This window comes from Eurypyga helias, unplaced genomic scaffold (assembly GCF_000690775.1).
Source record: "Eurypyga helias isolate BGI_N326 unplaced genomic scaffold, ASM69077v1 scaffold23371, whole genome shotgun sequence".
NCBI classification, from domain to species: domain Eukaryota; kingdom Metazoa; phylum Chordata; class Aves; order Eurypygiformes; family Eurypygidae; genus Eurypyga; species Eurypyga helias.
Window position 1 is genome coordinate 10,002 of NW_010233209.1, and position 27,793 is coordinate 37,794.

The 27,793-nt window shown below is 38.4% G+C and overlaps 1 protein-coding gene across 1 annotated transcript; it reads right to left on the reverse strand.

Moving 5' to 3' along the window:
- Positions 1-27,258, reverse strand: MIB1 (mindbomb E3 ubiquitin protein ligase 1). The gene is made up of 11 exons (XM_010161676.1): positions 27,008-27,258; positions 24,021-24,150; positions 22,124-22,228; positions 14,310-14,376; positions 11,531-11,735; positions 9,378-9,561; positions 8,938-9,082; positions 7,603-7,736; positions 6,485-6,592; positions 2,616-2,813; positions 1-170 (listed from the first exon to the last, which is right to left on the reverse strand). The coding sequence occupies exons 1-11, from the start codon at positions 27,256-27,258 to the stop codon at positions 15-17; spliced, it is 1,683 nt and encodes a 560-aa protein (XP_010159978.1). The 3' UTR covers positions 1-14.
- Positions 27,259-27,793: the final 535 nt, after the last annotated feature.

A 27,793-nucleotide genomic window follows, 5' to 3' on the forward strand; every position in this document is an offset into this window, starting at 1 on the left:
ATACAAGCAAGTCTTTACCTAGGGTTTCCTCTTAGCGCAGCGTGGTGAAGAGCATTAAACCCATTGTTGTTGGTGATAGTAACATCTGCTCCAGCTTCTAACAATACAGCAAGGATGTCATCACGCTTTTTACTTATTGCATCATGAAGTGGAGTGTCACCCTCAGAATCCTAAAACCAGAAACAGCTTACATCAATTTTTGCACGCATCCACATTAAAGAAAAAAAAATAAAGGCTAAAGTATCACAAGGAAAACTGACTACACACCCACAGACGACTTCTTCAGACTTTAAAGTGGTGTTATACTGCAGAGTTCAGAGCAAGCTGCTTCTGATCTTGCTCTGGTTTTACAAACGCAGTGGGTAATCCTACCCAGGACTCCAGTCTTACACTGATACCAGAACTCCAACCCTGAGCGCAAGCATGCCTTGCACCTGATCGTACTGAAGACGCTGGTGTAGACATCAGCTTCTCCATGTCTCACACCCAGATGGAGTTGATGCCCAAGTTACAATTTATGAGTAATAGAAGAACAGCAAGAAAAACTAACACAACAGAGAGGAGGTTAGTCAGGCAAGAGGAGGCAGGAAATTTTGAGTAATGAACACTGAGATTGAGCCAGCAATTAAGCATGTAAAAGACAATACCAAAAAGAGAGTGTGCAATAAAAGCATGAGCAAATCAAGAAATGCAGTCCAAGTAATCAGCTGAGGCACTTCTGTTGTTTCAACTGAAGCAGATCATTTTCCGTGAAGCAAAGGCCGATGTCATAAGCAGTATTAAACATTTAAAGTTGTTATGGCTAATACCAGATTACATTACACAAGGTACAGGAAAATATTTCAGTGCATAATTGAACAGGCAAAGAATTTATATTTTTAGCTTGACATTTTATTTGTCAAATATCCCAAATAAGGGAAAAATACTTTTTATTCCTAGAAGCATTTTGTACATTACTTATTCAAGGACACAAATGGCTGAGCTGAAAAGGAATGTCCTGGACCAACTGTGAGAAAACACATCCATTTAAGCTTATTTGCTGCTATACAGGCAAACTCTTTAGATTTATGCTTCCAATAAATTCTAACACCATGTGAGTCAGGAAGTTTTTTGTTACTGACAGTGACTCAACTGCGAAGTGACTAACACAGAAACCAAACCTCTTAGCAATACACTAATATGAAAACAAATCTTTACAATCTTTACAGCGAGAATCAAAAACTGCCAAACAAGAAGTGCCAGAAAATGGAACCACTTGAACCAGTGTGAAGCAGTTTGCCAAAACTAAATTATGAAGCTTTTATTCGGTTTAATTGATCGTATTTCCTGAATTTACTGTTTACAGACTAACATACGTTTCTTTTTACACAGTGAGTTGGCTTGAGTAGTAGAGTGCTGGCCAGTAAAATTCCAGTCATGCCTCAGTCTGACGCCCCTGTGCTCTCATCCACCAAATCAATTGCCTGTGCACATTTGCACACCAGAGTTCCTCAGCACGCACGCAGGATATGAAAGTCCATTATTTTCAGTGACAATTATGTATTTCAGATGGAGTCTCACAGCACCATTCTGCTGCTTTTTTTCACTCCAGACAGACTTCTATGGAGTCAGACACATTCATTTTGGCTACACATGTATCACACATTATTGTATGATACATAGTCACCTCTTTTGGGCTCAGACTCATTATATCTACTGTGTGACAGATACTAAATAGGGTCTGGATGGATGTTAGCTGGCTAACAGCTAGACCTCAGCAAGAGCAAGGCAATACCTATAAAGCCACATGGAAGCAGATAAATAACCAATCACTATATTCACTAATTATAAGAAAGTTTTCTAATCTTTTGCTATGTGGATACACAGCTTCAGAGAAATCACCGATTACTGACATGGCAAAACAAGGAGGTCAATGTGTTATTACTACGTATCTTCATTTGCCCACGATGTTACAACTCTTATTCTGTTGCAAACCTCTTCAAAATTACCCATTCTGGTTTTACTCATGCACTGCATTCAGATCACGCAGAATGTGGATGCCTGCTTATTTGATAGCAGATTTCTACTCCACCTTCTCAACAGGAGTTTGCACTCATAAATCACAGCTTCCACCACACTCCCTGTGAAATTACGGTACTTGAGGCCCTATGCATGAGGGCTTTTTAGATAAAAGGATGAAGATTTAAAAAAGAATCTGGCTAAATATTTGTTTCAGTGATAGGTCAGTTCTGAAAAAAGGTTTCTCTTAACAAAATACTCCAGTGTCATCAGCCAAAAAATGCAAAGCTGTAGCTTGCAGAAGGAGCTGTGGATTTAACAGACAAGGAATTAATCTGGAGACAAAGTTAATAATTATAGGTAACTACAGCCTGTGAAAATACTGATTAACATCAACTGGCTAGAATAAATCAGGTGCCTATATAGCTGTCAAGACAAATAGATTTCACAGCATTTTTATTACAGCTGATCACACGTGGGGTCAGAAGCCGGGATATATAACTTCACAGGGTCTGCTCCTTTCAACCCCATTTTCCGTAATTCTTCTATCACCTACATGCAAGCAAATCATAAAATTCAGTAGCTAAAAAGTGAATCTGCATTAATATTTTCTTTACCTGGAGACTAGGGTGGCAGCCAAAGTCCAGTAAAGTCTTCACGACTTGCAGATGGCCTTTGTTGACAGCAATATGAAGCGGAGTCTGCCTGCGTTTGTTGCGAGCATTCAGATCTGCACTGCCTCGGTGCAAAACCTCTATCACCGCACCCTCGTCACCGAAGGCTGCGTGATGGACGGCCCTGTCTCCATCCTTATCCTAAAGCAGAAATATTAATTTGAACCAATATATTCCATGTTTCCTATGCATTTAAAAAAGAAATTTAAACTGAATAATTAAACATATTTGAGTTCTTTAAAGAGAAAGAAAAATTAGACAACCGTGACACCATTCAAATATCTAATTAAAATAGCTGCTCAATCCACAGCAAGAGGATGAAGAGTCTGTTCATACAAAAACATACGCCTTCTATGATATATGATTCTATATTCTATACTGTATAAACTATTGCCCTCAATCTTTGTGTGATGTGTTCATCAGATTCTCAGACACCTTCATTTGGGTTTCTACTACAAAACAACCACTGTCAAAAAAAAAAAAAAACCAAAACCAACCACCCCACACCAGAAAATCCACAAACAAAATCCAACCCCCTAAACCCCAAGAATGTTACACTCAGTAACCTGTAACGCAGGATGCGTTACAGATTTCAAACATGGTATAAGACAAGAGAATTGCCTTGTTCACATAATAAAGCTAATATTAATTAGGGCTTATTACATGAATCTTAGTTTTCAGTTAAAAAACCTTTTCCAAAGGAAATTTGTGAATGATGCTGAAATTAATTATTAGTTCTGATTTTGTGATGATGATTCACAACACTAAAGCTCTGATTAAATTAAGTTTGTTTCAGTTTCATCCAAACTGAGAATTAAGGTATAAAAGTCATAAAATAACCCAAACTGATAGATTTAACATCCATAAGAGTAGACTATACTACATGAAACATTTAAAAATATTAAGTGATTTTGAACATTAATGACAGTATACAAAAGCTCCAAGTAAAATGGAGTGGATAAAGCAGGTTTCCATGAAATAATAAGTTCCATAAGCTAGTTTCTAACTAAATTTTTTGTGTACAGTGGAATATTGCTATGAATTTGTAGGATTTAATTTTGACAATATACTGAAAATTGTAGGGAGGAGATAAAATCAGGACTATTCAAGGGCGACTGGATGTCTCTCCTTGGTAAGCTTCGTTTCTCTTACCAATTTGCTTCTCCTTCAGCAATGTATTTCTAATTTTTATTATATGTAACACATTTCTAGTATATTTTACATCAATGCAAAAATGTATAGCTCTTGACATAAACTGTATTTGCACAACTGCAAGATAATGAGACTAGTAACAGCATTTAAAAACCAATGGAAAGACTTATCTGGTAATTATCAAATACACCTTTTTGGAAATATGAATAGTTTTCAAAACGGTCAGCGCTCTAAACAACACAGCTTCAACAGCTTTTCAAAACAAAACATTTTTATAACTTCCAAATCAACTCATGCTACAAAATTGTCTTTTAAGATAGCAGGATTCCTTCTCAGGCCCATTAACATAAACCAGCAGTCGAAAGAAGCCAAAGCTTGCCCATTTGGAAGGGGAAAGGATCAGAAAGGGGAACCTTCTCTGTACTTCTCATCTGGTTATGAAGATCATTATGAGGTTAAACTTATCAGGAGTGTGACAGTAGTATTAAACTGCTACAACAATTGTATTTACAGAGCCCTTTGTTTCACAGGTATGCGATCATTTGTCTAGTCTGCAAAGTACACAAACATAGTTACTGATGAAACCCCATATAGCTTATTGAATATCTTCCAATATGAACATATTTCAATTTCGAGATGCAATTATAACGCTATTCATGTAAAGAATTCCTACTTGAACGAGCAGAGGTCCAAGAAAACTCAGGATCAAAACAAATGTCAGGAACTAAATCCCACTGTGTAGTTTCTACACAATAGCCTATTAATATACCTAGAAAAAAGCTAAGAACTAATTAAGTATCCATCCTAAGATTTATATTTAGATATACTGAAAGCACTGTATGTCTATACATGCCAACAGTATAAAAGTCAGTACCACCAATATAGTAATTAACACCCATTAATTTCTGCAGACTAGAAGGTTAGATATTTTTACTATGTAATATCTACATCAGGCTTTTTGAGCTCTGTCAGTAACAAACTGTTTTCTGACTAAACAGAGACAACTTACACTCTCCATAAAGCTGTCAGAGACATAAGCACAGCGGGGAGACAACAATGAGGGCATCCCCAGAAAATGTCATCATGAATGTATATACTCTGCAGCAGTGACTGTAAACGTAAATATATCCAACTTAGCTATAAAGCAGGCAAAGGAAGGATTTCTATCCACTGTTTTCATGCCACAGACCACAACAGTGAAGTAAAAAGGACTAATTTTTGCTCTTTGCATAATGGGATGGCTCTGCTGCATCTTCACATCACTAATTTATAGACAGCTGACATTTTTTAAAGCCTGAAACATACAATCATTAACCTAATTATACTATATATATGATTAATGTTGTAATAATTGATACAATTGTATAATTAATCTTCACTTAAGCAACTCAAAGTTAACATGGAAAAGGTTTGAAAATTCAAATAAAATCCCTGGAAATATTTTTTTAACGTTAACATGACTACTTCCAAAGCCTGAGCAAACAACCCTGCTGCTAGCTGATTACCAGGTGTATTACCCTGAAGCTGAATTGCTTCTACTTCCCTCTCTAATGCTTCTAACCCTTCCTCATACCAGAGAAGAAAGTATCTGCCCATCACTTTGCACAGCACCTTTGATCCCACACCACAAGTGAAGAGGCTTAGCCAAGTTTGTAATAGTATGGCTATGGACTGCAGTGAAAGCTCCACTTCTAAAGTGAAGCAACTTCACAGAAACCAGACCACAGCAAGTACGTACTGCATCAAATACAAGCCATCTTTACCATTTGGCAGAAAACCTTTATGAAGTAATGGTGTATCTGTGAATATCAAAATAATTTTACTTCCAAGGATTACATCATCGCTTCATCAACGTATGAACATATTATAACTTCTGTATATCAAATACAATATAAAGCTAAATGCCCAAGCATTTGAAGTTATTTTCCTGTTATGTAAACAATGACTGGGCACAAAAGTAACTTCTAAGCATTCTATTAGGCTTTAATTTACATTCATAAGAAAAATTTGACACATCCTTCTTGCGCTTTCCAAGAGCAAAACGCCAGTATCACAGTATGCTGTGATAGGTAATTTTCTCACCAACAATAATTCTAAAAAAACTAAACAAGAAGAAATCCTTCCATTTGGGGTGAAGAAAACCAAAACAACCCCACACTGAAAAACTGGAAGCAGAGTTGGCTGTTCCTACCCAGAGATGTTGTTATTCCTTTCTGCTCAAACTCGCTGTAGTTAACAGAAAGCTTTCACCTAAGAGAACACTGTAGGTAAGAAGCACAGCAAGTATCTGCAGTTGGAGATGGAGCATCCAACATCATCTTCTCTGACTGCCACAGGCTGCGTGCTAACCTACTGCATTCTACTCCACCCTTGAAGAAAATAAAGAAGGGGTTTCCCTCAATTACAATCACAAACTAACTTACAGAGCTCAATTATGTTAGCATTCTATTTCACTTAGAGGTACTAAAGAACCCGATATTGGCTCTGTGTAATACTGTTAGCAGGAGGCTAATTTGGGAACACAGTCACAGTAAGAAAAGCAGGTTTTCACTCACTCTACATTTAAAAAGAAGGCAACTCCAACAGAACTGTTATTTCTGTATGTAGCAAAGTTTAAAACTTAAGGAGACACAAAGTGTACTTTGAAGTATTGAGGTTACCTCCGCTTCTACATCCACATTCTGTTTCAGAAGCAACTTCAAGATGTCGACATGGCCGTTCTGACTAGCGGCTTGCATAGCTGTGTGCCCAGCACACTGTCCGTTCACCTGGAAGCATACCAATACTTTGAGACAAGCTGCAGGATACACACACACACACCCGGGAGCCACTGCAGTGGTGTACATGCAAGTGTACTAGAAAATTTAAATCAACAGCACACATATGGAAGTATCAAATGAACAATTTTTAAATAGCTGCCTTTCTGGCTCATACAGAGGATGATCTCCACTTCTACAGCATTACCTAGATTGAAGGAAAGATGCAGGAGATGGATTTATTTCAAAAATCAACACAATGATAGCTGGATTAAAAGCTTTCACCTTTGGGCTACTGTAAAGGCAAGATTTTGAGAACAGGTGTCAATGATACAAGTCCTCTGCTCTATAGTATATTTAACTTCATTTTCTAATTTATGGCAACAACAGGAGTTAGCCTGAACCAAATGCCGTGTTTTGTACAATCTTGAGCTACAAGTAAATCCTTACAACTAATGGAGTTTAGTCATTTATCTGCAAGAATTACTACTCCTGTAGCAAGGAAAGCATCTGATTGTGATTATCAAACATGTTCCCTGAACCAAGTCCTATGATTCTTAAGCATTTTCTTTTAGACTTTTCATTACTAGGTGATTAGACAAGTTGGTAAAAGGAATCTGAGGGATAGCAGACTAGATGATCTACCCCTAAGTTAAAAAAAAAAAGCAACCAACAACAACAGCAGCAATAATCCCCCTCCAAAGAAAGGAAGTTGAAAACCCTTCCCTAATTTTGAGTATTTGGGTCTGTGCCTCACTCTGGCAAACTGAGGCTGGAAGGTATTTTAATTAATGACACACAATAGAACACAAGATCTGTCCAGCAAAAGAGGGTGTAAAACACTATTTCCACACACCCCTCAATAAATTTCATAGTACAACAAATGAGAGAAGAGACACTGAAACCCACTGTACTACTTCTACAAACACAAGCTGGTGACTGGCAAGGAGCATCCAGGACAGCTTCACTTCCTTTAGTATTACAGGTCCCCAGAACAGGCCCTCCCAAAACAGAACACTCACATCTACATCTGGTCTCTTTAGCAGGTCTTCCACTTTAGCAACATCTCCATTGGCAGCAGCTTTAACCAGTTCTTCATTGAGATCTCCAGATTCTTGGGTTTCAAATAACTTCTTCAATAGCTGGGACAATCTCTCTATAATTATTAAAAAAGGACAATTAAGCTTACAATTCTAATCACACAAGAACAGAAAAATAACAGCTAAATGTGTCATGTCCTAAAAGCAAGTACATAGTAATACACAAACCACCGTAAAAGGCAGCTGTTATTATTCAGTTCTGAGTAAGTGCTGCACCCCAATACCCTTTAGATAGTTGAGACATCACATCAGACACTTCAAAACAAAGCTGGCTGAACCACAAATGTGTAGTTTTATGGCCACTGTGTGACTTTATCTTTATTGCAGAAAACTCGCTGCATCTATGCCTCCCTAAGAAAAACTCTAGAAAACTATGTAGAAAGGTTCTTGGCATTAAAGCAAGTATGTGAAGAGGAAAAAACAACTAGCTATGACCAAAAACAGGAAAAACATCTAGTTTAATTGATCTGTGAAATAACCAACAGAATATAACACACATTGGACATTCTGCCCCGTTACTCGAATGAGAGTAGATTCAACAGAAACCAAGTGTGAGTACATAGCCCCCCAAAAAGTCCCACTGTAAATAGTCAATGTATGTATGACTAAATTTTAAGAGAGAACTTTTACGGAAAAACATTATCCCCGAGCCCATGCTCACAACAGATTCCTTGCTGATGCTTCTTGTCCCAGACCACCTAATCAAGGAGTACGCTTGCTGCAGCCAGTGACACTCCCTTCATGCCTCAGCCTCCATTCCAATGCCCCCCTCCAGTCATTTCAAGTCCTTGGAGCTGACCTTCAAAGACAAACCTGCACTGTGGCCAAACAGAAACCTGAATTTGATACAGAGGTTTTGCACCTTATTAAGACAACAACATCTCCATACCAACTGCAAGCTTTTTCTTCCATCTTTCTCTAAGGTACAATATCAATCACAGAATGGTTTGGGTTGGAAGGGACCTTAAAGATCATCTAGTTCCAACCCCCTGCCATGGGCAGGGACACCTTCCACTAGACCAGGTTGCCAAAACCTCATCCAGCCTGGCCTTGAACACTTCCAGGGATGGAGCATCCACAGCTTCTCTGGGCAACCTGTTCCAGTGCTTCACCACCCACTATCAGCCAAATCCTAACTCTGAGCATTATTAATCTTGCATACAAACTACATACTAGTAATTATTAATATTTTTTAATTAACACAAATACTTGCCACACTGGTTATTCTAACCATTACTGGTTATTCTTCAAACTTACCACCAGATGCATTACTTATAGCAGATCCTGCCGATGCCACCTTCGAGACAGCTGCCGGATTATACGTCCAAGATGTCCCACAGACCTCTACCTTTAAGTCGCTGTCTGAATAGATCTGCTGGACCCGACCAACTTTACCCAAAGTCTGCATTAAAGAACACGTGAAATGCAAATAATACTAAAAATGAAATATTTAGCAATCTAAATGTCACAAATTTCATTGAATCAGTTGTTTAATAATAGAGTCACTAATATCTTTAGCTAGGTTTAATCAGGCTAAGTTTAATCTGATCAAGCATTACACTGCGTTTGATGAAATTCACTTTAACTTAAAAGAAAATCCCTTTGACTCCCACACTCTCCAATTGTTATTACCAATCATAACTAGAAATATTATACCAGCTTTACCATTCTATGAATCCAAACATGCAACTACTTACCGGAAGCATTGCCTCAGCCCATTCTCCGTGACCTCTCTGAAGAAGTTTGATTCGCTCTAAGTCATAACATACTTGAACAAGGTCACCCACTTGAAATTGAGAGGTACCTCCTTCTGCACCTTGAGCAGCATCTCCACTTCGGACAACATTGGCTTTGGTGAGAACTGCTGGATTAAACGTCCATCTAGGCAATGAATCATTTAAAGTAGATTTAAAACATGCAACGTGAAATATATCTTTAAAAAGTATCTGTTGGACAATATTATTCTTGTATGGCTACAAACTTTCTGAAATCAATTACTATGGCATATTTGTTGACAACCATTTTTTGCCCACAAACTCATGCGTGGCTCACTAGTTGAATATTTAGATGTACATTTTTAGACCAATGAAGAAATACCCTGCTTAAAGGGAAGCCAGACAACAATATAATAGTCATGAAAGTATACAGTTTGTTTATGTCTCTAGGGAGAGGAGAAAACAACTCTGGTTGAAAAGGGGAAGATCCAAGCTGTTCCAGAAAAGTTTGGACTGTTAGGACACAACAAGTGAAGAACATGGGATTTTGCTCCCCTCCCTCTCAAGTCATAAGCTGCAACATTCAGTTACAAAACTACTCTTCCACTAAATGCATGTCCTAGATACACCTCAATTTTTAACCAAACAATCCTAATTCATACTATAAATTTTACTGGTTTAGAGGCATTTAGCTGTTCTTATGCTGAGCTATATACTCATATAGAATCACAGAATCATAGAATGGTTTGGGTTGGAAGGGACCTTAAAGACCATCTAGTTCCAACCCCCCTGCCATGGGCAGGGACACCTTCCACTAGACCAGGTTGCTCAAAGCCTCATTCAGCCTGGCGGCCTTGAACACTTCCAGGTATGGGGCATCCACAGCTTCTCTGGGCAACCTGTTCTAGGGTCTCACCACCCTCTCCATGAAGAACTTCTTCCTGATATCTCATCTAACCCTCCCCGTTATCAATCAAACCCCGCTCCCCCTTGTCCTGTCACTACAGGCCCTTGTAAAAAGTCCCCCCCAGCTTCCTTGTAGCCCCTTCAGGTACTGGAAGGTGCTATAAGGTCTCCCCGGAGCCTTCTCTTTTCTAGGCTGAACAAGCCCAATCCTCTCAGCCTTTCCTCATAAGAGAAATAATATGGCAATCTCTCCTTTATGTGCCATTTGGGCTGGGAATTGACTTTTATTCAGACATCTGATCTATCTGAGAAGCATCAGGTAATATCTATAAAGGTCAAAGTCTCGAAGGAAACCACAAGGTACAGCAGCTTCTCTCACTGGCTCTGCACCCATGACTGTCAGAAGAAGTGCTACTTGCATCCCTTCAGCTTGTGTTAGCTGGGAAAGCAGCTTTGATGTCCATTACTTTGCAATATTGCACAAACAATATCTTGAGGGAAAGCCTGAATGTTAATCCTTCCTGGACAAATTGTTCAGTTGTAGCTGGAAACTGACATGACATTCCATTCATCAGCTGCTTTTAAAAGATAAACCCAATACTTGAGAGCAAGACAACACAAAACTATGTGGACACGTCAGCTCAGATCCAGCTGCAGAGCTGGGTTTGAATCCTGTTATGGCATGGATGAAGCTCAAGCTTCAAACCTAAACTGTTTGCAGGGTACAGTTCTGGCAACAGCTTTCCCAAAATGTCCCATTCTCAGTCCATATTTACATAAACATCCCTTTTAAATAAGGAAATGCTAGATATAGATGATGCCAAGGTCACTCAATATTAGACAAGATCCCCACCATAAAAGTTTGTCACCTAACCTCTTAACCATTTCCCTGAAAACCCGTGAAGCATTGCTATTACCATTCCCCTTGAAACCATGGGGTTTAAAAATAAATTACTGTTCAAAACACTACGTTTTGGAAGTAAGATACTTAAGAATGTGTCATTCCTTATTCTGGACTCAAATTTTCATCAAGTGAGAGAGGCAACAAACTTTCTTTTCCCATTAAAACATCTTTAAAAGGAAGTCGCCATTACACACTGTAGAAGGAATATAAAAAAAATCCTCTAGAAGTAGTTTAATAGACACAAAAGGGGAACACAAAGTTTCTGGCACCAAGAGATCACAAGTGCTAAAGGCAAAAGTAGTTTGCAAGAATCGATACAACAAACCTGTTGCCACTTGGATATTGTACTACAATGTCATGATCCTCGTCGATGCCACAGACTGTTCCAGTTGTTGTTAAAGTTTCAAACATGCCATCAGTCCATCCTCCATGACCATGCTGCAAAGACTGCACAATTTCCAAATCAAGGTCAATGTTTACAAGGTCGCCTATTTGCAGCCCACCAGGGTTTCTGTTACCATTTTGCTCACCTGAAATGGAATAAGACAACACGTGACCTCACTCATTTCCATGCAATTTAAAGAATAGAAGTTAGTTTCTGAGACTCGATGTATCTGCAACTGTAGCGGCCAATAGCTAAAAGGGAGCGAAGGGGTAAAAAGCAACTCTTGAACCTCTGGTTATGGAATTGTGTGTTTCTTGTTGAGTTTTCAAGGCAAACACCAATGACACTGGTAATGATAAATAGTGACAGGCGTCACTACGGGCTGGACAGGCCCTGGAATGACAGGCTCCACTATGGGCTCTAACTGGGATGGTAACAGCTATCATATGTTGTAAGACATCTGGATGCATAAAAGCTCTGATAAATTTTTAGAGTCATACAGAAAGTGCCATCCATCTATTCACTCAGGGGATGAAAGATGAGTAGAATGTCTACAGAAAGTGGTTTTGACGTGGGTCAGTCCTGGAATGTGGAGAAAGCACTGGCAGAAGAATACCTCCAAAATGACCAACAGTGAACATCTTTAACCTTGTAAGTGTGAAGATGACTACAAACCAGCCCCTGCAGATTTAAAATTAAAACATTTTCCCTGGACAATGCCTGCTTTCAAAAGACATGTCACAGCAAAACTTCATTAGCTGGAGGGAAATGGCATACATTCAGGCCAGGCTGGATGAGGCTTTGAGCAACCTGGTCCAGTGGAAGGTGTCCCTGCCCATGGCAGGGGGGGTGGAACTAGATGGTCTTTTAGGTCCCTTCCAACTCAAACCATTCTATGGTTCACACACATCAAGCTATGTTTTTAGCAAGTTATTTGCGATGGCGGCACAGTGCTGCCTCATTCAGTTTGGTTTTCAGTGCAACACCCAGGTCTTCTTCAGCAAGACTCTTTACCCAGGCTTTCACAATTCCCAGTCTTGGAATTACTGCTACATAGGCTTATTCCAACCAGAGTGTAAAACTCTGATTGAACACCATGAAGTCTCCATTCACCAAATTCTTTTCTTCCTCAAGGCTCTTCTGAATAAAACCTTACTTCCAACCACACCCCTCTGCCAACTTGCTATCCCCTGCAAATTGTGAGGGACTGCATCCTGTTTCATCATCATGGTCACTGATGCAGTACTGAACAAAGTCAGCCCCAGCATTCTGCCCCAACTCCACTACTCCGCACTACTTAGGCCCTGGTGCCCTATTATTTGCACTCTACTTTCAACATCGCAAAGCTCCAAAAATAACTTCCTAGTTTTTAATGCAAGCATACACCGAAATTCACAGCATGAACATATTTGTGAACTACGCTCAGAAGACAGAGGAAGAGATGTTCTAACGAAGAGTAAGGCTGAGAAGATGGGGGATAACATGGTAAGAACGAACCAAGCTCACAGTCATAATTTAAGAACTACTTAATATAATGGAAGGGGGGAAAATTTGACAAAGAATAGTCTAACAGTCTCTTATTACCTTTAGTGATTAATATTCATGCATTCAATACAATATCACCCTAAAAAAGTAGCTACACACAGAAAACAGAGCTGCACTTTTAATGCAAGAACAAAAATGAATAAAGGGCACGCATAAGAACCTAGGTCTACATGTGTAGTAAAGAACCAGTAAGATCCTATTACTATTTTTATTCACATCAGACTAAAAATGACAAAATTAATTTTAAGTACAGTAGCAAGATACAAAGATCAGCGTGCCTTGGCTTTTCACTTTCAAACAATTCATCTACTTGACAGTAAACACATAAGTGACTTCTTGGACAGCTGTTTGGACAAAACAGACCTTCGCTGCTTTCACCTTTTCACCAATGTTGTCCATAAAAGAACAATGCTTGCAGCTCATACTTCAAGTACTTGTGAAAGGAATTAGATTAAGATTAGTAAATAGAGAAGTCTCATCACTTTAGATAAGACAGTATTATCAGCCAAGTTTTTTATGCCTCGAAGTATATTAAGAAACTCAAGAAAAGCAAAATTTTCTTGAGTGTCCAGTTTTATGATCAGGTGTTTCGCCAAGAAAAAAACCACAATAATTAAGAAATTTGTGTCCAGTAATCTATAAAATTCATCCCAACTTGCCTAAATTTCAAAAAAACAAAACAACTGGCAATTTTTTTTTATCATAAGCTCAGCACATGTCTACAGCCCAGTCAAGACAGAGGACTAAGTCAATCCAACAGCTCATATGGAAAACCTCAACCTAGAATTCAAAACACATATTAGTATAAAATAACAAGTTAGGATGTGTGTTTGAATGACTCCTGTTTGTGACCATGTACATGCTACTTCACATCTCTGAATATTTAAGACAATCTTATAAGAATGTACAGCTATGCTTGGCTCTGTAGAAATACAGTGCACAAGACTTGTGGCCCTCAGTTTATTACTTAGTCAACACATAACAGCTCTCTCGCCATCCATTTGGCTCACTGACAGCAAAGTCATTTAAAAAAGCATTACTATTTATTATTAAAGCCTAGAAATACTGCCATTCACATTTCACTACTAAGGACAGTCCTTTTAGATGACATTTAAAGAGAAATCCACATATAATTAACACACATCAAGATAAATTTACTTAATCTTCAACTCACCTAACACAGGACAATGGTCCCTGTAGAAAGAGCCTCCTTTTGCATCTTGGACACATTTCAGGTCAGACTACAGACAGAAATTGAGACAACTTTAGACCACACTGAGTCTCTGGGTTAACATAAGTCAGTGACAACCAGAGCTGAAATACATTCAAGAAAAGCTGACAGTTTTATGTACAAAAAACCACCATGCTCCATGAATGTTACTAATGTGTATAATCTCAAATACTTTCCAATCTCAGCCTTGACATTGTCAAAATTTTAACAAACTTTACCAATATGAAAGTCTATAAAGGATGAGATTTTTAACTCAAAGCTCCTTTGCACTGCTCTATAAAGTTAGTTTTCCTTCTAAAAAAAACCAAGCAATAAAAATAAAAAATACATCTGCAAACAGTGCTTGATGCCACAGCCTTTGCTATACTGATCATTTAATGCCTGCCAGCACTGCCCCCTCTACCCAGCCCTTTTTGATAGATACAGAGGATAAAACTTGATATCCAAATTCTACAAAATGAGGAATTTCTGATTAAGAATATACAGAACACTTTAAAACAAAACAAAACACTATGCTGAGCTAAACATGATCTTTTTAAAGGGGAAAGTTCTAAAGCTCATCCTCCAGAAAGACTCTATTTCATATGATCTCAGAAACATAAGTTTCAACATGATAACCATCTCCTATTCATTAAGCCAACAGAGTTCCTATAATTCCCCTTTCCTCTGTTTTTTTCCCCCTGTATAAGCCTTGAAGTTGAATGCCTACCATCTGCCACTGCTTCTTACGGAACAATTCTCACAAAACAAAGGGCATTTTGTGCACACCATGACTTGGGAAGGAGAGAGGAAACTGTTCACAAAATGTGTTAGAATATTCTATGAGATGGGGGAGCAAGCAGAGGACAGAGGGTGGTTATGATATAATCAACCAGAACTAAACAAACACTTTAACAATTATTTTTCCCACACCCAATATTTATTGATAGAGTCTGTTCCTACAACAGAGGATTAAACTGAAAAGGTCTTAAGTCTTCCAAATCATCTAAGCACCCAGAAACAATACAAGATTCAGTGTATATCCTGATCTACAAAGAATGTACTGCCACTTTTTGAAAGAGTGATGAAAACAGCCACATGAAAATAAGAAGATTTAGCCACTCTTCAAATCCTATGAGAAGTAAGAGACAGAGGGCTCGTTCAGCTCCACAGCAGCAGGCCTGCGACAAAATGCTGCCACCTGACGGGCAGGTGCTGGGTTTCATTTGGCCGAAGACAAAGGGGCTGTGCTGACCATTCCAGATGGCAAGCTCATTTATTCCCCAGGCCCAACAGAGACTTAATGTGCCCAGCAGCACTTGGTCTCACCCACTGAATACAAACTCTTCGTGCCATGCACCAACCAGCTGTCTGCACAGGGGTCAAGGAGGGGTGTACAAGCAAGAACTGTTTTCACATCCTTCACAGCATTAATATTAGAGTGCAGGAGAGTCTTAAACAGTTCTCCTTCCAGTTAGGTAAAACAGGGGTGATGCCTCCGTTACAGCAAGTGTCCATGTGCAGAGCAGACTGATGACTAAAGTCTAGCAGAAGTCAAAATATTCAGTTAAAGGCTAATTACTATCTTGTAGCAGAAGTTATTAGGAAACAGGTTGAGATACCTTAAATTTTATAGGAAAACACACCCCAACTGCAGAAACTACAAATATGCACTCACTTTTTACCCTGGTCTGTACCATGCCCTGTGCATAGTTTATTTCTAGGTATAATGATATACTTTGTTCTAAAACTAAGTGGTAGCTTGATGTTCAACCTCAGGTTCACATCTGTCTTCCTTTCACTTATATGATGAAGCCAATGTTAGATTGCTAAGGAGTAAAACAAGAGTCTGATCTAAGCATCACGGAAAAGCAAGGCAACATCTTCATTTTTATTGCACATAAGCCTTCACCAAAAAACTAAGGATGCAAACTGCATAAAAAGATGAATGACTCAGCAGTTAAGGCAATACAGAACTAATGTGTATATACAGCAAAAAGTTCCTTCTGCAACTTCAAAGAAAGGTAACATCAACATGATAAAAGGCCTGCAAATGTCTTAAAAAACATAACCAAATGAAAAGAAATCCTAGAGTTTTAAGATAGGAAACTGTACTTAGTTGCACTGAAGTACCATGAAAGCTGGGTAAGCAACTCAAAAATCTGCTTTAGCACTCGGGTATTATATTTATCAAAGAAGGAAAAAACCCTAAATTGGGCAGGAGAAAGCTTAAGTAAAAATATCAGGGGTAGTGTTAAGCTCCTGGTCATCCATCCCTGGGGACTGTGTGGCAAGAGGCCCCCCCCTAGTGAGGATGGAGCACAATAGCACGTGAAGCCTGGCCACAGGCATGGCTGCTGCCAGCTCTCCTTGCCTGGCCAACTGCCATCTGAAATAGCAGATCGTTTGGAGGGGAGATGCACAAGTGCCAAAGGGAATGTACCAAACCACAAGGCAGGTTAAAAATGCAAGTTTTAGACTCACGGTGACACTGTGCACAGGGGAAGTAACAGCTCTGAGGCTGGGTGTAAAGATGTGGTGGAGACAAACACACAAAACAAAACATAAGCTTTTACACACTAACTTGACAGAGAAATAATTCTGATGATGATTCTTTCAAGAGACAGAAAAACAAGCTGTAGATTTTGCAGAATTTGTACATAGTTGAGAAGAGATGGAAGCCCTAGTTAAGCAGGAAATCATTACAGCGAAGACTGCGGGAACAGCATGAGCCCAGCACACGGCACAGCAGGACTCTCAGATCCATTGTAACAGCTGATACACACCAGCAGCGGGTAATAGTGGGTTTTGCCTGCAGTGGAGAACCTTGGGTCTTCTAGCATCTCCTTTCTGGCTTGTTGAAAAACTCTTTGCACTGACTGGATTAGATAAAGATCATGATCCATTGAGACAAATGGGAAATGCAGAAAGTTAGTTTACTTTAACTCAGCATCCAATTACACCACTGAAAAACCAGCAGCATTTTCATAGCCCTAAAAACCTCATAGAATGACAAAATGTACAGCAGTGTCAGTAGTGTTAGCGGGTGGTGTAAAAGTGCCATCATCCCTGACCTTGAAAAGGAAAACAATGCTGAAGGTTCAATATGGAATGCCATCAAAACAAGGGAGGGGAGTTTACAGACTTGATAAGGAAATTCGGTGTGCTGCTAAGAAAAAGAACACTTGATCCAGAGATGCACCTAACACCAGCAGTAAATGCCAGGAGAGAAATTAAGACTGATCTTGCAGATGTACCATTAGGAATGGCACAGCTGCAGGTGTCTGAGGTAGCAACCCATATACCCTTTAAAGGTTACTTAAGGCTTCAACTCACAACAGCTTTTGGCAAGGAATACACCCTTCCAGGGCAAATGGAGAAAGCTCAGTGTGTGCTGCTTTGTGACCTGACAACACGGGATTGGATAAATTCACAAATTTCAGCTAAAAGTTAATAAAAATGCTATATTTCAAATGTAATGAACTCAAACTATGTTCAGTTTCAGGAAGCTGAGAGGCAATAAAACAAGAAAGTAGAAGATGTAAGAGGAATTGACTGAAATTATAAAGATGTGTGAGTTACAAAAACAATAGCAACAGCTTCTTACAAAAGAAATCAGACCAGGCAAATCCTGAGTGAACAGTTTATAGCCTTACCGTCTATTGTTTAATGGAACTTATACATGCTTTCCACATGTAGCTTTTTTTTTTTTTTAAGAGGATCCAGAGGAGGTCACGAAGATGCTCAGAGGGCTGGAGCACCTCTGCTATGGGCTTGTTCAGCCTGGAGAAGAGAAGGCTCCAGGGAGACCTTATAGTACCTTCCAGTACCTGAAGGCGCTACAAGGAAGCTGGGGGGGACTTTTTACAAGGGCCTGTAGTGACAGGACGAGGGGTAATGGGTTTAAATTGAAAGTGGGGAGGTTTAGATTGGATATCAGGAAGAAGTTCTTCACGGAGAGGGTGGTGAGGCCCTGGAACAGGTTGCCCAGAGAAGCTGTGGATGTCCCATCCCTGGAAGTGTCCAAGGCCAGGCTGGATGAGGCTTTGAGCAACCTGGTCTAGTGGAAGGTGTCCCTGCCCATGGCAGGGGGGTTGGAACTGGATGGTCTTTAAGGTCCCTTCCAACCCAAACCATTCTGTGATCATTTCAGCGTTTTCCTTGTGGGTTAAAACTCTAAATAACAACACTGGAAAAGGATTAGTAAGTACATTTCTGTTTAACAGAAAAATGTTTCTAAGCAACTCAGATATGACAAAGTTGGTTCAGTTGAGACTCCAGGAGAAATGTAGAGAAATAAGCCTATGCAAACAAGAAGGGAAAAAGTCTGCTGACAAATGCAAATAAATGTACAAGATATGCATATATATCTCCTTCCTCTCTGGATTCCAACTAACCACCTGACTTTGGCTGCACTGTGAGCAACGTAATTAAAATCAGTTGCTGCTTGTGCAAAGGCAGCCAAAATTCATGTTTGTGTTTTAAATCAGTTTTGATCAGCACCCAGAAGCAACAGAAGGACACTAAACTCGTAATGAAAATTCTTGTTCCTCCTTCCTAAACCTCTCATTTTGAACATACTGGGGACAAGATAAAGGGCTAGAGAGCTGAAGATCTAACAGTTGTAACTGCACCAGAAAGCAGATTTCCATATATATTTAAACACTCACCCGCAATGCCTACTAAATGCCAAGGCATTTACTTTGGTTTTATTGTTAAAAAGTTAGTCATCCTTAAAATCCTCCGGAGTAATTTAAAGGATTATCTTTAAGGGTAACCCAAACACGTGCTGATATACAGACATTGGGAATCTGTCAGGGTAAGAAATTTTAAAGTAACATCAAAAATGCAAGGACAAGGAAATCATCTCAGTTTCCCTTATGCTCGCAACTATTCAGCACACGGGGAAAAAAGTACACAAACACAGATGGCTTACAGATTACTGTGACAATGATGGATGATAACCCTAGTTACTACTTTAAGAGGCTGCACAGACAAAAGGAAGATCCTCCATAACGAAAAAACAAGAAAAGGAGGTTAATAACAGCGAAGAAATCTGATAGGACAAAACCCACTCCTAAAAAATGAAACTGAGGGCACTCCTGCTGGTGGAAGTATTTTCTCAAGTTTTTATAGCAAAACCATTCTATCAGTCCATTCTATCAGTAAGTAGCAGAATATAATGTTTATTGAAAACCAGTGGAAGTTACCAGCTTTACATCCTCAACTGTGTGATATGAAGAAATAAAAACTAGAAACAAGTCCAAAAGTCTTAAGCACAATCTTTGCATTAAATCTCTAATTCCACATAGTGTATGCTTTTATTGCCAAAGGCCATGTTCACACATTTCTAAAGCAGCCTGGTCTGGCTCTGGACTCTGAATACACGTAAGTATGAAATGCAAGCAAGTGTCAATAGCCGTATTAGCCAACAGTACTTTATTCCTTCTACAGCTGTAGCAAACGTGTTATTCACCAGAACAGTATTATACATTTCTACTGGGGACTGTGGCAGCAGAAACTCCCAGATTCAAATCCTGGGCTTCCCAAAGAACGCCCAGATGCACCTCTGTCAATCACTTCATACGTAAACACAACAGCAGCAAACTCTAATAAAAACTCTAAGCATCTGACAACAAATAAATGCAAGTTTTCAGCCAGCACCTGCTGCTCCACCAGCCAATCCTTGTCTCTCCCAAGGAAAAGCTGGCAGGCCAGATAGATTAATTTTGAGGACCAGATGCAGCCTGTCAGCTATCAAACAAGCAATCCTGACTTACAATAATGAGCTGTGTTTCTTTAATCAGCTCCATTTACATCTGGGTCAAGTACTATTCATTTGCAAGTAGGGGTTTCTTCCCAGCTGTATTTACAGGGGCACACACTAAGTATTGTTGATTCTACATTCTCTGGATGTTCTTAACCAATTTCTAAGTCTCAAGACAAGTTTGCCCCAACTTTATATGAGCTTCTCACAGTCTATTAGTCAGCTTTACATAACAGCATGTAAAAAGTACTAAATAGTCATAATGAATTGTACACTTCGAAAGCAATTAACCAGTTAGGGAAAGTAGCTTTAGATTCAAATGACTATTTGTCACAGAATCCAAAAACTGCATTTGATACAAGTCTCCAACAAAGATAAAACTATTTTAAGAATGGATTATAATCAGGTAAACACTCCGCATCAAGCGTCAAATTAATCTTTTTATACATATGTATTTACTTATATTATTTCTAGATGCATATACGTAGTTTCACAAACACTTTAACAGGGTTTTTTTGTTAATTGACGGGTTTATTTGTATAAATCTTGTGGGAAAGGTCAACCTTATCCATTCAAATTTACAGTTGCAGGAGTTAATCAAGTATTCTAGAAATATTTTAACACCTTCTCATGTGGTAATAGCTTGGCAACATAATACAGTTGATTTAAAAATAATAAATATCTTTTTATTAAGGGAACAACTATTTAGAACAGAATATAACTTATCTTCAATGTATTTTTTCTGAGGTCACAAGGAATATTTAATGATTTCCTCAGCACTCCATCCACAGGTTTTAACACAGTAAGTGAAATCACAACAAAAAAATCAGTTCATCTGTACCTCATTCTATCTAGATTTTGTAATTGTACTCCTCTTTCGATGATAATCAAATATGAGGGAAGGTACCAACCATTGTTTTAATGATAATGTATTACATAATACTACATATAACTTACTTTCTGTTTTGCTAGCATATAACTATTTTCTTTAGAACTGGGGGAGACCGTGAAGGACATAATTCAGTACTGACTTAGCATCTTCATGCATCAGAAAAGCTAACCTGCAGTAGACGTTTACTCTTTTAAACCTGACACTAACACATGTATTTACTGCAAAAGTTATATTTAGCATTTATTTTTTATTAGAAAAATGAACTTTATTTCAAGTAATACCATCAAGCAAAACAGTTTACTTTCAAAAAGAGACTAGTCAAAATACAGACAAGTCATTTTTTAACATTTTATTACTGATACACAGCTGGCAAGATGACACTTCAATGTTAAGTTAACATGGTTTTCCTATGCAGTATCAAACTAAAGTGATGCAAAGAAAATGCTAATTAAGATGTTATAAAGCAGTTGATAATCTTGAGTAACCTTTCCCTGACCCACATCAGGATAAGAAAAACCCAGCAACAGAAGGCACTTAGGCTAGAGTCTGACCCATTTTCATTCTACAGCTGTAGAGTAGCTGTAGAAGCTAGGAAGTAAAAAAAAAACAAAAAACCAATGCTAAAGCAAATCTATGTCATAACTTAATTCAGCACCTTTCATTGACAAAAAAAATTTGCTCAAGAGGATTCTGAGTGTTGTCAGTAATTGAAAGACTACAAATCTTGCAATAATCACACCAAAAGTTGAAGTGAACCAAAGAGTTCAGGAGTTAAAGAAACAGGGTCTTTAAAAAGTTCATGACTAAGCATCTTCTTCTTTTCTGAACTTTAATTTAATCACAACAGTAGCACATTATGATGATAATAATATATGTACTACACTCTGGCAGAAACTAGCCCTTAACTAAAGTTATTCACATGTTTTATAAATTCCCAGATCAGACTTTCTTCCTAATACATATGCATGATCCATACAGCTGTATTCACAATGACCTGACTAACAGCATGCAAACTGACAAAAGGATGTTACAAAAGCAGGATAATAAGGCACAACAAGTTATTCTTACAACCCCTTCCCCCAACCATGCATTTTACCATTTGTGCTCTTTCATACTTACCATGCCCTCAAAGCCAACTCTGTAAAGGTTTTTAGCGCCGTTGTCCCAAAGAACATATGCTGCGCTATGTGGACTTGACGCACTCCAATCTTGGATTTCAGTTACCTATTCAGATTTAAACATAAGAAAATTGTTTCTAGAACAAAGACTTAGAAGCACAATTTGAACTTAAAACCTTATTCATCTCTCCATAATGATGCAGGCTACAGCCGTTTTACTGATTTTAAAAGGAATTATTCTGAAGCTGTTTGCTGTTTGATAGAAGTATTCCCTAGGTGTCTTAATACGACAGCAGCCTGGATTTGTACTTTGTTGGCCTGTTTTTCTTTTGTGTATTTGGTAGGTTATCTAACTATGTAAGCAGAGAACAAAATCTGAAGAGCAAAAATGTATTATACGATGCTCTGACATGTTCTTACTAAAAGCAGCATTTAACTAGGAAGCACAGGACGAAAGCTATTTTAATGGCTTCAGTTTGTCATGTTTAACCTGTATTAGCCTGGTGGCAGTGCGCTATGTTAGGAGACAAAGTTTTATTTTCAGAAACAATTCCTTTAACAACAGTACAAAAGGAGAGTGAAAAGGATTTTCCTTGATGTTTCCAAAATGATGAGGCCATGCACCAACTTCTGAAAACACTTCCATTACCAAAAAACACCAACAATATCAATTTTCACAATTTGCCTTCATTCTTGTGTTCATTTAAAAGCTGCTGCTTCTATCTACCATCTGCTTTTCCTTGTTAAAAACACTCCTATGCATATTTTCAGCTTGCAAATAATCTCACTAATTCAAGTTTAGCATTGAGTCTTATTCTGCATCTTCTGCTTTATTTTGCAAAGTTTCAGAGATTTCAAAACATCTTGCCAAATTCACTGCAAGGGGTGAATTTTCATCTTTTTTATGCTTTTCATCTAACCAAGATGAAAACCACTGCATCTGAACATTCCTTAAAGGGCTTTAAATTTATGATTTCCTCTTAATAAAATCTGAAATTAAACCCCCAAAGTCCTAAAGCTTCCATAAACGTCTAGGACATAAAATAGGCTAAATATCTGATTCAGGAACTTTTCACTTTCTTTTAAACACTGCTTAAATGTACTAAAAATTATTGCAACAAAAAACCCTAGTTCACCAAGATATAAGGGTATACAAATCTCCTTCTAGAACTTGTCACATCTGGTGATAAATGTCACAGTACATTTTGCAGCCCCTGCTCTATCTTCTTCCTTATAACAAATCTTCATTAGTTCAAGGTAAACGTAAGTTGTAAACAGAAAATTGGGAAAGGTTATGACTAGCAACATATCATTCTATGCAATTTTCAATAAATCCAAATATTTTTATTATACAACTATATCAAAAACTGTCCTAAGCCAGGAATATACTATCCAGATCCAATACCCACAGAGTTCTTAATATTAAACTGGAAAAGTCCCTATGTTTATCAGTTGAAAAACAGAAATCCAGGGTGCAAGCACTGAAAAGCAAGAGATACCCAAAGCGATAAGGCTACAGAACACAGCAATGACCACAAAGGGCTACCTTGAGAGCTCTGTTTTTACAACAGCTCTCTAGTAAAACAGAAATATGCCCAAGATCATCTTCTTGTTACAAGCCAGTCTTAAACAAGAACAACAAACAAAAATTTAGTAGTTTAAAAAAAAAAAACTGTGCTAGTGTTTTAAAAATGTAAATTTAAAAGAACTGGTTACAGTACAGATTCCCTCCTCTTTCTAAATGCTTGAGCATTAGAGAGTAAGATTTAAAAATGTCCATCAAATTAAAATAGTACCTTTAATGAGGATACTTTTACTCTACAATTAGAAAGGCCACTGAGGCCATTACCTGAGCATGCAGATATGCATCATCTTATCTGAACCAGTTTTATTTTTACCTTTCCCCTACGCCCATTGCCACCATCTTGGTCTTCCCATTGCCAGTCAACTCCTCGCACCACCCTGGCACCTGCAAAGATTCCTCTTGCTGTAATTTTCTTTGATTTACGGCGAGACTCCAACAATACCCTGCGGTTAGTAAAAGAAGAACCCACAAATGTCAAGATAAAGGAAGTCCAAAATCAATCTTTGGGGATAGACAGGAAGGAAGAACAGCATCTTGAAACAAAGATAATCCTACAAACGCAGATTTTGATGCATGAATCGCATCCATTCATTTCTCAACTTGAACAGCAGCCCACAAGATAAAAATACATGATCTGCCTAAATTTAGTTTATTGCAAGGTTATAATTAGTTTTTGATTCTGATGATCACTTTGTCTCCAAACTTCCTACTGTCAGCAATAATCCTGTAATCACTTACATATAGATCTGTACTCATATTATTAAAATCATTAAAGAAACATACATATAAAAAAAGATTTCTATTTCTCTTGAATGCACCCTAGGCCAATATTATGGTCAAGAGGTCCTGCAATTGCCCTGCTGTTTTCATTCAGAATCACGCTATTAAGTAAAAGATCTGTCTTTCCCTTCCAGGTCCAAGTTTATTTTCTACATCTTTCTTACAGCGTATCTTGGCAAGTTTAATTCAACATATCAGCATCCATTTTTTCAGTCAGAGTACGTTCTCTTTCTACCACAAACCTCTTCCTTCCCTCTGACTTCCTCAGAATTGAAGTAGATAAGCCCAAAGAGAACAGTTCATGAGTACAAATTACAAACAGAAACAGAGATAAACATTTTCCTGCCTTTTCAGCCATCTTCAAAGCCATCAGTCTGCATGCAACCAGTTCTCTTACTTCACGCCCGGAAAATGTTGCCAGGCAAAAGTATTTTTCAGCTGAAATTCTGAATGTTTCCTGACCTCTTCAGGAAGTATATCAACCTCCTGCTAAACTTTTAACATCCAGCAGATGGCAGACAAAGAAAAAGTTAAACTGCTAGAATCAATGGAAAGAGCACATGAAGCTATTATACATTTTTCTCTCAGTAGTGAGAGAAAACAAAAACATGTTGCTTGCAGCAGCATTTTAGAAAGATCTCGACATCTACAAAACCAGACAGAAACCAACATACACTCCTCTGGCATCCTGCCCATATGATAGAATCATGGAATCACAGAATGGTTTGGGTTGGAAGGGACCCTAAAGACCATCTAGTTCCAACCCCCCTGCCATGGGCAGGGACACCTTCCACTAGACCAGGTTGCTCAAAGCCACATCCAGCCTGGCCTTGAAGACAGCAAAAGTCTATGATATCTATATAGTCTATCATATCCTATGATACCCCAGACTCAAGAATAAAACAGGTAAACCTAAGCTTTCCTTTATCTAAACATCCTTAGATGTGTCTTGCTGTTTTCTCCTGAGATATTCCTCATATTCAATAGTGTTTTCCCTCAAACAGTTAAATCGGCTTTTCTCACTAAGCTTGATCCAACAGAAACAGCTTCTTGGCAGATGAAGATGCCTTCTAGATAAGAGTTGCAAAACAGAGCTCAATGGGAGTAAACAAAGATAGGGAGAAAGCAACAAGATGCAAGTGTCCTGCAACTCAATACATTGCATACAATCTATCTCCAAAACTAAAACTTATGCTTTATACACCAGAACGAACCACTTAAAACTACAAAGGAAACTTCAGATTAAAAAAAAAAAAAAATTCTGGCAAGGATTCTCAAAAGCAATGAGATTTTTAAATAGAGAGATTTGTATTTTGTTACCTGTTTTCTATTAATTACACTAAGCCAGCACTTTCTACTTTTGGATACAACTTCTAAGTCTTGTTCTGCATTAAACATTGTAACTGAGACACTAAGATTATGATATCTACTTGGTACCAAGTTCCACCGGCAGGAAACTCAAAAATACACAATATACCTTGTGATTAAGCCACTGACCTGGGCATTTGAGCCATAGTTAAACTTCAAGGCAAGCATGTGAGAAAATAAATACAGTCCCTACAAGACACAATATGAGAACTCAGCTTGTGTGCTCCAACCATCTCCCTTAACTCTAAGAGCTCTGATAAAAGCACATCACTGAATTACAACGTATTTGTAAACCTACCTTCTCCAAGAAGAGGAAATAAAAGTTGTCTTACACACATTGCATTTAACTGAATGTCATATCTAACAAAATTAAGCTTTCAATGGTGTAATGAAAGCACATTCTGGAGAGTTATCAGAGGTGATACCACAACATGTAGTCTTCACACAATGCTTTAAAATGTAGCTCTAAAGCTTTCAGTAACAGGCACATATCACTTCTCACTTAATCAGTAGATAAATCATGACAAAGAGGGGCACTGGATTTAGACAACTCATTTCAAGTCAAGCACACAAAACCAGCTATGAGAGAACATGCTAAATGCTAATCTTCTCCAGAGTTCTTCGCTGGGAGACTCAAAGAACATAAAAACCAAGGCAAGGGTAGAACAAGCCTTCACCGTGCCTTTTCTCTGCTTTCTGTAGTGAACAGTTTAAGCAGTCCAAGTCAGACTTTTGTCTCCAGATCATTATGTTGTTCTTAGCCCACAAGAAGGGTATTTACCATTCCTGAAATTTAATTAAATTTTCATACTGAGGAATTCACTGACAAATCATTTTGTGATTATATGCTGTGTAAGGTCAACTGCCTGCTTTAAACCTGCTATATGAAAACACAAGAACGAGGAAGACTGCAATGAGGTGAAAGGAACAAACAATCACATCCTACCTTCTTTCTCTAGTCCACTTTCTAAAATTTCCACATATTCCAAAGAGATGTCCTATCTACACTCCCTCATAAGGAGGCGGAACCAGTAACATAATCTGCACTTCAAGCCACTATCTTAACTAACCCAAGTTTCAACAACCAGTTATGAAAGTTAACCACAATTAACTGCTCCTACTTCATTTCATGGCAGAAGATTTAATTTTTACCTTTCGCTTCCTGGTGTGGTAATTCTATAAAAACGATGCCTCAAGTGATGCTTGTCCCCATGATAGCAAACTGTGCACAAGTCATAATTTGTGCATTCAGCACATTTCCATCGGATGCCAATGATGGGTTGCTGTCGACAAGTATCACACATAGTCCCATCGTGCTTGATACCTGTGGGGGGAAAAAAAAGAAGAAAGACTAACAACATTGCTACATCACTACGCAGATTCCTGTTGCGCACCACTACCATTTGAAACCATACACAATTAAACAATAGAAAAAGGCTGTTAGTGACGCCCTATGAGCCTACATGAATGAGGGGAAAAGATCACAGACTTTGCCTCCTATCTCCAGTTGTCAGCCTGTTCCTGAAACACTATCTTTTCTCAGCTCTCAAATTTCATGAGCTATGTTTGGGTTTTTCTGTCTTACAAGTCAGAGTATCCTAGGAGAAAGAAAATGAGGAATTCTTTAGCTACAAGTTAGAGTGTCAGAAATGCGTATATCTAAATAGACAGGCAATCTGGAATTTCATGTCTGGATTAAGGCTACCAACACACCTTATAGCACAAAGGCAACTGTGTGCAGCAGTTTGAAAATCACTGGTTTGACTTACACATTTTGTACAGTGGAAGAGATAAGCATTTATCTCCATTCTTTTTTTATATAGGAAAAAAATTAAGCTCTCTTGGATAGATGCCATTAGCTGCATGAAAATCTGTTACCACTGCTGCAGTGTTTTACTGTTTTCTATGTTGGTTTTTTTTCCCAAAAAAAGCGTGCCA

What these genes read in the sequence shown, in the direction of transcription:
- MIB1 (XM_010161676.1), bottom strand. Translation starts at nt 27,258, where the DNA reads ATGGTAGTGGTGCGCAACAGGAATCTGCGTAGTGATGTAGCAATGTTG. An exon ending in GGGCTGAGGCAATGCTTCCG is followed by an intron (nt 9,083 to 9,377) that starts GTAAGTAGTTGC and finishes TCTTTAATGCAG; the next exon opens with ACTTTGGGTAAAGTTGGTCG. An exon ending in TATAAGTAATGCATCTGGTG is followed by an intron (nt 7,737 to 8,937) that starts GTAAGTTTGAAG and finishes TAATAATTATAG; the next exon opens with AGAGATTGTCCCAGCTATTG.